Source organism: Salmo salar, chromosome 15, assembly GCF_965601325.2.
Source record: "Salmo salar chromosome 15, fSalSal1, whole genome shotgun sequence".
Lineage (NCBI taxonomy): Eukaryota > Metazoa > Chordata > Actinopteri > Salmoniformes > Salmonidae > Salmo > Salmo salar.
Window position 1 is genome coordinate 74,424,431 of NC_138305.1, and position 12,086 is coordinate 74,436,516.

At 44.2% G+C, this 12,086-nt stretch overlaps 1 protein-coding gene across 1 annotated transcript in view; it reads left to right on the plus strand.

The window, feature by feature from the left end:
* Window positions 1-12,086, plus strand: part of LOC106572221 (semaphorin-3F-like) — a 105,962-nt gene that overhangs the window by 40,729 nt on the left and 53,147 nt on the right. Inside the window, exon 2 of the mRNA XM_014146212.3 lies at window positions 3,988-4,121. Coding sequence (XP_014001687.1) covers window positions 4,019-4,121 — 103 coding nt within the window. The 5' untranslated portion in view covers window positions 3,988-4,018. The remainder of the gene's footprint in view (window positions 1-3,987; window positions 4,122-12,086) is intronic.

The window sequence follows — 12,086 nt, forward strand, 5'->3', positions numbered from 1 at the left end:
ACCCGAAAAGTTTGACCCAAGTTAAACAATTTAACGGCAATGCTACCAAATACTATTGAGTGTATGTAAACTTCTGACCCACTGGGAATGTGATGAAAGAAATAAAAGCTGAAATAAATCATTCTCTCTACTATTATTCAGACATTTCACATTCTTAAAATAAAGTGGTGATCCTAACTGACCGAAGACAGGGAATTTTTACTAGGATTAAATGTCAGGAATTGTGTAAAAACTGAGTTTAAATGTAGTTGGCTAAGGTGTATATAAACTTCCGACTTCAACTGTATGTAAATAAGGTATTACTGTTTTTTATTTTTAATACATTTGCAAAAAAAAAAAATACATTTAGAGTAAGAATGTAATGTAACAAAATGTGGAAATACTGAAGGGGTCTGAATACTTTCCAATTGCACTGTAAGCATGTTGACAGAGAAAAGCAACATTAAAGGTAACAGCTCAGACCCATCGTGTCAATGAACGGCTAAAATCAGCAAGTGGCCATGTTGTGTAAGTGTTCACCTGCTGGGTGACTACGAACGGTGGCTGTTTGCGCCGATTCAACATCTGGTCAGAGGTGATAGGACTGCCAACCGCTTCTTTAAACCGTTCATCTTTGTGTTGTGTCTGAGCTGTTTATGTTACAGTTATGATAACCCGTCATTAGTCTTGGGGAATTTGGGGAAATAAAGTACAGCACCCACACCCTAACTTAAATAGACATGATTTAAATTTGATTTCGAGGCCTAGTGAGTGAGTGTGTGTGTGATCCTTATTGGTGGTTCTCTTGCTTTCAGACAGTCTCTTTGTAAAAGAGTTTCAGATTTAAAGCAAGACAAGTCTCAGTTTTGGATGAGACTGACTTTATGACTGACCGAAATGATCCTATTTACTCTTTGTAGTCAATTTTTACACTAGAGGAAATGTTTTTGACTCATATGATGCCACATAGGCCATTTTCAAAAGGAGAAGTTGCTTATTACTGTACGTTCAGTTGCCCTTTAATAGGATAGCTTTCTTAGGGCGGGTTTCCCAGACACAGTATTAGGCCTTGTCCTGGACAACAAAAAACATTCTCAATGAGGAATCTTCACTGAATGTGCTTTTTAGTCCAGGACTTAGCTAAATCTGTGTCAGGGAAACCGGCACCTAATGTTTACTAGTTCCCAATATTTCTGCATCAGATGGTAGTTGTAAGTGCACTCTTTTTTCTTGTCTTGTTATTGATAGTGTGAAATTAGAATTTGTAGCTATTAACATGCTAATGTTATATCTCAGTAATGAGGACATTTTAGTCTTAACTCTGAAAGCTTTGATGCTCACTGACCTGCAAACAGATTATTTTCAGGGTCAAGGCTTTTGAGTGGGTGATTTCAGTGTGAATGGGACATTTCAAAGGACTGGAAGTTATTTTTAACTTCTCAAAACTACACTTTTCTGTGCAAGGGCTATTTCAGTGGTGGGAGGGAGAGATCTTTACGGATCCACCTGTACCCGAATAACTGAGACCCGATCAGGGACCCGAGCGGGTCCTGACCCAGAATTCTAAATAATGTAACGGGTCACGGGTCTCAGGTATGTGTAATTTTAACTGACTTGTCCGGAAGGACCCATACCGATCCGAACGCGACTGATGCAGTAGAGAGAGAGATTGTATAATAGCTCACACTCTGTAACGGCTGTTGAATGGAGTAGACCAAGGCGCAGCGTGGTTAGTGCTCATCATGAAATTTAATGGAAAATGAGAACACTTTACAACTAAACAAAAGACAACAGCCGTTACAGAACCACCCACCACAAGCGGACCAAGCAGCATGGAGAGGAGGACTGGACATGGGAGGACATCCTGGACGGCAAGGGATCCTACACTTGGGAAGAGATCCTGGTCGGCAGGGATCGCTTCCCATGGGAACAGGTAGAGGCACTCAGAAGAGCGGAGGCAGCAGGAGAAAAGGACCAACGGCAACGGTATGAGGGAACACGGCTGGCAAGGAAGCCCGAGAGGCAGCCCCCCCCCAAAAAAATTGGGGGGGGGGGGGGCACACGGGGAGTGTGGCAGAGTCAGGTTGGAGACCTGAGCCAGCTCCCCGTGCTTACCGGAAGCAGCGTGGTACTGGTCAGGCACCGTGTTATGCTGTGAAGCGCACGGTGTGTCTCCAGTGCGCGCTCATAGCCCGGTGCGCCAGGCCTCCTGCAAGTCTCCCCAGTCTGGTGAGTCCTGTGCCTGCGCCCAGAGCCAGGCCTCCTGCAAGTCTCCCCAGCCTGGTGCGTCCTGTGCCTGCTCCCAGAGCCAGGCCTCCTGCATGTCTCCCCAGCCTGGGGAATCCTGTGCCTGCGCCCAGAGCCAGGCCTCCTGCATGTCTCCTCAGCCTGGTGAGTCCTGTGCCTGTGCCCAGAGCCAGGCCTCCTGCAAGTCTCCCCAGCCTGGTGCGTCCTGTGCCTGTGCCCAGAGCCAGGCTTCCTGCATGTCTCCCCAGCCTGGTGAGTCCTGTGCCTGCGCCCAGAGCCAGGCCTACGGAAAGTCCCTGTCCAGAGCTTCCGGCGACAGTTCCCCGTCCAGAGCTTCCGGCGACAGTTCTCCATCCAGAGCTTCCGGCGACAGTTCCCCGTCCAGAGCTTCCGGCGACAGTTCTCCATCCAGAGCTTCCGGCGACAGTTCCCCGTCCAGAGCGTCCGGCGACAGTGCCCCGTCCAGAGCTTCCGGCGACAGTGCCCCGTCCAGAGCTTCCGGCAACAGTGCCCCATCTAGAGATGGCCCACAGTTCGGAGCCTGCAGAGACGGCCCACAGTCCGGAGCCTGCAGAGACGGCCCACAGTCCGGAGCCTGCAGAGACGGCCCACAGTCCGGAGCCTGCCGAGACGGCCCACAGTCCGGAGCCTGCCGAGACGGCCCACATTCCGGAGCCTGCTGAGACGGTCCTTAGCCCTTAGTCTCTAGAGTCGCCCGCTAGCCGGGCGCAGCCAGAGTCGCCCGCCAGCCGGTCGCAGCCAGAGTCGCCCTCCAGTCCGGGGCCCGCTGCAAGGGTCCCCAGTCCATGGTCGGCGGCAAGAGACCACTCTCTAGGGGAGCCATTAAAGTGGGGTGAGCCAGCGGTGGAGCGGGGTCTGCTTCCTGCTCCTGAGCCACCACCACGGGTAGATGCCCACCCGGACCCTCCCCTATAGGTTTAGGTTTTGCTGCCGGAGTCCGCACCATTGGGGGGGGGGGGGGGGGGGGGGGGGGTACTGTCACGCCCTTAGAGATCCTTTTATGTCTCTATTTTGGTTGGTCAGGGCGTGAGTTGGGGTGGGCATTCTATGTCCTTTTTTCTATGTTTGGTATTTCTTTGTTTCGGCCGGGTATGGCTCTCAATCAGGGACAGCTGTATACCGTTGTTGCTGATTGGGAGCCATACTTAGGCAGCCTGTTTTCCTTTGGGTTTTGTGGGTGGTTATTTTCTGTTTAGTAATTTGTTACCTGACAGAACTGTTTGGCCGTTGTCTTTTGTTTATTTTGTAAAGTGTTCTCTTTTTCCATTAAATTACAAAGATGAGCACTAACCACACTGCGCCTTGGTCTACTCCATTCAACAGCCGTTACACACTCACAGTAGCCTACACACAGCACGGCCCCTGCTAGAGCGTCACCTCTCTCTACCTCCTCTCCCTCACGCTTTATCACCTCTGGTTAATAAAGTAACAAACAAATTGCCCTTTCTGCTGCTTCCGTCACTCGGCTCTGATCGGAAAGGGTCTGGATCCGACGAGGTCTGTACGGAATGGGTCTAGTTGTCCTAGGGTCCATTTGGAACTGGTCTATATATTTAAAAAATGTATTCATGCGTATCGGGTTCGAATGTAAAAAAAGACCCTGGGACATTTTGGAATGGCTCTAACTTTTTGGACTCGTGAAGCCCTCTATGTCGAAGTCTCTCTAAATGGTTGCAATGATATGACGGTTTTAAGTGATGTTCAGTTAATCTGTACTGCTTTTACCTTTCCCCTTTGTAGGACTCCAAAGGTTAACACTGCTGTCGTTGCTATGGAGACCACCCAAGCCCTCCTCCTCTTTCTACTGAGTTTATGTGTCTACAGTTGCCATGCCAATGCACGGACTGCTCCCAGAGTGCATTTGTCATACAAAGGTGAGCCTTACCTTACTAATTTTATGTGAGTGTTCAACAGCAACTTTCCCCAACTCTTAAGACAATTACAGTCAGTGTATTTAACTATGAATGCCCTAATCTTTCAATTTTAGTTTTATGTGAGACTTCAGAGCTGGGGTCTTGACAGCGACATAAGTCTTCCAATAAAATACATCAATTTCACTTTATTCACCAAAAAACTATTATTAAATGAAAGCAGGCACCCTTTGAACACAATGTAATTTAGAACCCCAAATGTTGACGTGCATTGTGGCCCAAAAGCAAAAGGATACCTTTCTTTGATATTGACAATAAAGACTCTTTCTCATATACACTACGGGTCAAAGGTTTTAGAACACTTACTCATTCAAGGGTTTTTCTTTATTTGTACTATTTTCTACATTGTAGAATAATAGGAAAGTCATCAAAACTATAAAATAACACATGGAATCATGTAGTAGCCAAAAAAGTGTTAAACAAATCAAATCAAATTCAAGTACTGTCGCAAAAACCATCAAGCGCTATGATGAAACTGGCTCTCATGAGGACCGCCACAGGAATGGAAGACCCAGAGTTACCTTTGCTGCAGAGGATAAGTTCCTTAGAGTTAACAGCCTCAGAAATTGCAGCCCAAATAAATGCTTCATAGAGTTCAAGTAACAGACACATCTCAACATCAACTGTTCAGAGGAGAATCAGGCCTTCATGGTCGAATTGCTGCAAAGAAACCACTACTAAAGGACACCAATAATAAGAAGAGACTTGCTTGGGCCAAGAAATCTGTCCTTTGGTCTGATGAGTCCAAATTTTTGTTTCCAACCTCTGTGTCTTTGCGAGACGCAGTGTGGGTGAACGGATGATCTCCGCATGTGTATTTCCCACCGTAAAGCATGGAGGAGGAGGTGTTATGGTGTGAGGGTGCTTTGCTGGTGACACTGCCTGTGATTTATTTAGATTACAAGGCACACTTAACCAGCATGGCTACCACAGCATTCTGCAGCGATACTCCGTCCCATCTGGTTTGGGCTTAGTGGGACTATCATTTGTTTTTCAACAGGACAATGACCCAACACACCTCCAGGCTGTGTAAGGGCTATTTTACCAAGAAGGAGAGCGATGGAGTGCTGCATCAGATGACATGGCCTCCACAATCCCCCGACCTCAACCAAATTGAGATGGTTTGGGATGAGTCGGACCGCAGGAAAAGCAGCCAACAAGTGCTCAGCATATGTGGGAACTCCTTCAAGACTGCTGGAAAAGCATTCCAGGTGAAGCTGGTTGAGAGAATGCCAAGAGCGTGCAAAGCTGTCATCAAGGCAAAGGGTGGCTATTTGAAGAATCTCAAATGTAAAGTATATTTTGATTTGTTTAACACTATTTTGGTTACTACTAGAGGTCAACCGATTCATCGGAATGACCGATTAATTAGGGCCGATTTCAAGTTTCCATAACAACCGGTAATCAGTATTTTTGGCCACCGATTTGCCGATTTATTTTTTTATTTTTTCATATGTTTTTTTTACACCTTTATTTAACTAGGCAAGTCAGATTAAGAACACATTCTTATTTTCAATGACGGCCTAGGAACGGGGGTTAACTGCCTTGTTCAGTGGCAGAACAACAGATTTTTACCTTGTCAACTCGGGGATTCGTTTTTGCAACCTTCCGGTTACTAGTCCAACGCTCTAACCACCTGCCTTACATTGCACTCCACGAGGAGCCTGCGTGGCAGGCTGACTACCTGTTACGGCAAGGGCAGCAAGAAGCCAAGGTAAGTTGCTAGCTAGCATTAAACTGATCTTATAAAAAACTATCAATCTTAACATAATCACTAGTTAACTACACATGGTTGATGATATTACTAGTTTATCTAACGTGTCCTGCGTTGCATTTAATCGATGCGGTGCCTGTTAATTTCTCATCGAATCACAGCCTACTTCGACAAATGGGTGATGATTTAACAAGCGCATTTGCAAAAAAAGCACTGTCGTTGCACCAATGTACCTAACCATAAACATCAATGCCTTTCTTTAAAATCAATACACAAGTATATATTTTTAAACCTGCATATTTAGTTAATATTGCCTGCTAACATGAATTTCTTATAACTAGGGGAGTTGTGTCACTTCTCTTGCGTTCTGTGCAAGCAGTCAGGGTATATACAGCAGTTTGGGCCGCCTGGCTCATTGCGAACTGTGAAGTCCATTTATTCCTAACAAAGGCCGTAATTAATTTGCCAGAATTGTACATAATTATGACATAACATTGAAGGTTGTGCAATGTAACAGGAATATTTCTACTTAGGGATGCCACCCGTTAGATAAAATACGGAACGGTTCCGTATTTCACTGAAATAATAAACGTTTCGTTTTCGAAATGATAGTTTCCGGATTTGACCATATTAATGACCAAAGGCTCGTATTTCTGTGTGTTATTATATTATAATTAAGTCTATGATTTGATATTTGATAGAGCAGTCTGACTGAGCGATGGTAGGCACCAGCAGGCTTGTAAGCATTCATTCAAACAGCACCTTCGTGCGTTTGCCAGCAGCTCTTCACAATTCTTCAAGCATTGCGCTGTTTATGACTTCAAGCCTGTCAACTCCCAAGATTAGGCTGGTGTAACTGATGTGAAATGGCTAGCTAGTTAGCTGGGTGCGCGCTAATAGCGTTTCAAACGTCACTCGCTCTGAGACTTGGGAGTGGTTGTTCCCCTTGCTCTACATGGGTAACGCTGCTTCGAGGGTGGCTGTTGTCGATGTGTTCCTGGTTTGAGCCCAGGTAGGAGCGAGGAGAGAGACGGAAGCTATACTGTTACACTGGCAATACTAAAGTGCCTATAAGAACATCCAATAGTCTATGAAATACAAATTGTATAGAGAGAAATAGTCCTATAATTCCTATAATAACTACAACCTAAAACTTCTTACCTGGGAATATTGAAGACTCATGTTAAAAGGAACCACCAGCTTTCATATGTTCTCATGTTCTGAGCAAGGAACTTAAACGTTAGCTTTTTTACATGGCACATATTGCACTTTTACTTTCTTCTCCAACACTTTGTTTTTGCATTATTTAAACCAAATTGAACATGTTTCATTATTTATTTGAGGCTAAATTGATTTGATTGATGTATTATATTAAGTTAAAATAAGTGTTCATTCAGTATTGTTGTAATTGTTATTATTACAAATAAATAAATTAATCGGCTGATTAATCGGCAGCGACCTTTTTTTGGTCCTCCAATAATCGGTATCGGCGTTGAAAAATCATAATCGGTCGACCTCTAGATACTACATGATTCCATATGTGTTATTTCATAGTTTTGATGTCTTCACTATTATTCTACAATGTAGAACGTAGTAAATATACTGCTCAAAAAAATAAAGGGAACACTTAAACAACACATCCTAGATCTGAATGAAAGAAATAATCTTATTAAATTGTTTTTTCTTTACATAGTTGAATGTGCTGACAACAAAATCACACAAAAATAATCAATGAAAATCAAATTTATCAACCCATGGAGGTCTGGATTTGGAGTCACACTCAAAATTAAAGTGGAAAACCACACTACAGGCTGATCCAACTTTGATGTAATGTCCTTAAAACAAGTCAAAATGAGGCTCAGTAGTGTGTGTGGCCTCCACGTGCCTGAATGACCTCCCTACAACGCCTGGGCATGCTCCTGATGAGGTGGCGGATGGTCTCCTGAGGGATCTCCTCCCAGACCTGGACTAAAGCATCCACCAACTCCTGGACAGTCTGTGGTGCAATGTGGCGTTGGTGGATAGAGCGAGACATGATGTCCCAGATGTGCTCAATTGGATTCAGGTCTGGGGAACGGGCGGGCCAGTCCATAGCATCAATGCCTTCCTCTTGCAGGAACTGCTGACACACTCCAGCCACATGAGGTCTAACATTGTCTTGCATTAGGAGGAACCCAGGGCCAACCGCACCAGCATATGGTCTCACACGGAGTCTGAGGATCTCATCTCAGTACCTAATGGCAGTCAGGCTACATCTGGCAAGCACATGGAGGGCTGTGCCACCCCACACCATGACTGACCCACCGCCAAACCGGTCATGCTGGAGGATGTTGCAGGCAGCAGAACGTTCTCCACGGCGTCTCCAGACTCTGTCACGTCTGTCACGTGCTCAGTGTGAACCTGCTTTCATCTGTGAAGAGCACAGGGCGCCAGTGGCGAATTTGCCAATCTTGGTGTTCTCTGGCAAATGCCAAACGTCCTGCACGGTGTTGGGCTGTAAGCACAACCCCCACCTGTGGACGTCGGGCCCTCATACCACCCTCATGGAGTCTGTTTCTGACCGTTTGAGCAGACACATGCACATTTGTGGCCTGCTGGAGGTCATTTTGCAGGGCTCTGGCAGTGCTCCTCTTGCTCCTCCTTGCACAAAGGCGGAGGTAGCGGTCCTGCTGCTGGGTTGTTGCCCTCCTACGGCCTCCTCCACGTCTCCTGATGTACTGGCCTGTCTCCTGGTAGCGCCTCCATGCTCTGGACACTACACTGACAGACACAGCAAACCTTCTTGCCACAGCTCGCATTGATGTGCCATCCTGGATGAGCTGCACTACCTGAGCCACTTGTGTGGGTTGTAGACTCCGTCTCATGCTACCACAAGAGTGAAAGCACCACCAGCATTCAAAAGTGACCAAAACATCAGCCAGGAAGCATAGGAACTGAGAAGTGGTCTGTGGTCCCCACCTGTAGAACCACTCCTTTATTGGGGGTGTCTTGCTAATTGCCTATAATTTCCACCTGTTGTCTATTCCATTTGCACAACAGCATGTGAAATGTATTGTCAATCAGTGTTGCTTCCTAAGTGGACAGTTTGATTTCACAGAAGTGTGATTGACTTAGAGTTACATTGTGTTGTTTAAGTGTTCCCTTTATTTTTTTGAGCAGTGTATAAAGAAAAACCCTTAGTAGGTGTTCTAAAACTTTTGACCGGTAGTGTATATATAGTGTGTATCACTCTTCCTTCCTGACGATGTCTCTGTGGAGCTCTGTGTGCATGTGTGTGTGCCTGCGTCTCACTCTGAATTTGCTATATGTGACACAAAAGGACACCTTGCTACCCTCTGTGCAGGGGAGGGGTTACAGGATCTGTTGGCCCTCTGCCAGGGCAGAGGGGGACACTGGTGGTGCCCACATCTCAGGAGGTCTAAGCTCACCATGTAACACTAGAACCACACAGAATGGAGGGGTGAGGAAGGAAGAGGAGAAGTCTGGTGTAGATGGAGAAGGAAAGAGAGTTTGAGATACAGGCATGGAGAGAATAAAATATATGCTAGAGGGAAACGGAGCGAGATGTACATTTTGTTGGAATGTACTGTACAGAGAGAGAGAGTGTGAGGAAGAGAAAGAGTGGTGAGAATGAGAAATGGAGACAGACATGGGTGTGGGTATTGAGGGAGGGAAGAGGAGAGGTGTCACTGTGAAGGAGAGAGCGGTGACGGGATGGTGGGCTGTTCTGGGTTATGTGTGCGTAGGTGACAGTGACTCTCTCTCCTCTTCGGAGAGAGAGTCTGTCAGAAATAGCCTGCCATTGTTGCTGTGTTTAGCTCAGCAAACGCACAGGGAAACCCCCTGAAAAATGCGAGGGCCTAGCTCCAACAACCTGCTTCAACATGCAAGACAGACCTGTCTGTTATGCAGAGCGGGGCCTGTCATCTTGTTCCAGACACACTCTATCAAAGCAGATTGCAGAAGCTACCGCCGTCTCAGTTGGTTTATCCTGCACTGTGTCTGAATCAGTTTAATGACTGTAGTGGCACAATTAAATTCAAACCCATGATCATATTCTGAAACCTAGTATTACAGGCAGAGAAGACAAAAACCTCACATACAGAAAATAATTGAATAATTGGAAGGATGCATCAAATATCCATTTGGAAAACAACCTTTTGTCCGGCAATATTGTCCCGTATCTCCTTAAACCCTTCTACCAACTTGTCTGGTCCACTCTTTGTCCTCCCGTTCTGCCTCTGTTGAAACAGAAGCACTAGCAGCATACTTACTCTCTTCTTCATCCTTGGTGTTTGATGGTTTTTCCATCGATCTCTGAACGCTTATTTTTTATAGAACGCTTATTTTTTATAGAACGCTTATTTTGATTGACGCAACAGTGAGCGTTTCAGCTGGCCACACTGTTTTTTCACTGAAACATGTTGCACAAACACAATCTTTACAACGTTATGTCCTGAGTGTGACCTGTTTATTTTTGGATGCGATAGCTACATTAGTCCTAGCGATAACTGAGAAAAGATTGATGTTACACAAGCTGTCATATATAGCTAACTCTCGGCTGACAGAAACCATAATATGAATTAGCTAATAGCAATTACTATTTACAATTCATCACATCACTGGTGAGCTTACCATTTATCGAAACAATTGAGTAAAACACATTCTAAAAATCAAAAGTAATCCGATGATGGGTAGCGAGCCACCATGTTTGTTTTTTCACATCAACCAAAGATAATAAGAGGAGACAAGATGAGTTTGGTCTGTTTGCAGTATACATGTTGAAGGGGGTGTGTCGTCTACCATCATTCACTTCCCTTCATTCACTTGCAAAAGTTTACTCGAAACAAAAGTGAGCCATCCCTTCACCTCATGTTTTGAGTAAACTTCCGCAAGTGAATGAAGGGAAGTGAATGTCCAATAACTGTGCTTCAAATGTTGATTTCATACATTGTGACAACAAGGACACATCATGAGAATGGCAGCAAGTGTTCAGATAAGCATGAGATTCCTTTTTTTCACCCTATTTGTTGAAAATTGTTTATCGGTGGAATTATTGTTCGATACCGATGTAGCAGGAAAAAGACAATATCAGACGATAATATCGGTAAACCGATATATCGGCCGGGCTCTAATCCGATGATATCACTTCAGAAAGAGTAACATCAATCCTATGATATCGCTTCAAAAAGAGTAACATCAAACCTATGATATCGCTTCAGAAAGAGTAACATCAACTCTATGATATCACTTCAGAAAGAGTAACATCAAGCCTATGATATCACTTCAGAAAGAGTAACATCAATGCTATGATATCACTTCAGAAAGAGCAACATCAATCCTATGATATCACTTCAGAAAGAGTAACATCAACTCTATGATATCACTTCAGAAAGAGCTACATCAAGCCTATGATATCACTTCAGAAAGAGCTACATCAAGCCTATGATATCACTTCAGAAAGAGTAACATCAAGCCTATGATATCACTTCAGAAAGAGTAACATCAACCCTATGATGTCACTTCAGAAAGAGTAACATCAACCTATGATATCACTTCAGAAAGAGTAACATCAATTCTATGATATCACTTCAGAAAGAGTAACATCAAGCCTATGATATCACTTCAGAAAGAGCTACATCAATCCTATGATATCACTTCAGAAAGAGTAACATCAAGCCTATGATATCACTTCAGAAAGAGTAACATCAAGCCTATGATATCACTTCAGAAAGAGTAACATCAAGCCTATGATATCACTTCAGAAAGAGCTACATCAATCCTATGATATCACTTCAGATAGAGTAACATCAAGCCTATGATATCACTTCAGAAAGAGTAACATCAAGCCTATGATATCATTTCAGAAAGAGTAACATCCAATTCCAGTTATATAATTTCAGAAAAATATGAAATACTTTACACTTCCCTTTGCATAGTCTTTGTGTTTTCTAGCCTGGTAGCTGGCTGTGCTATTCCCACAACATTCTTGCATAAAATCCATTATAAGATGATCATATCTTAGTGTAATGGGGTGTATGGCTATAGGATAGATTACATTACAGTCAATTCTGCTTAATAAGATTTACATATAAAATAACCAAATAAATGTAGAGGCTAAAAAATGTGGGACCAACTTTAACATTTTAGCTTACTTTGCTTGTACAAATAAATTAGTCATAAGAATCAAAAAA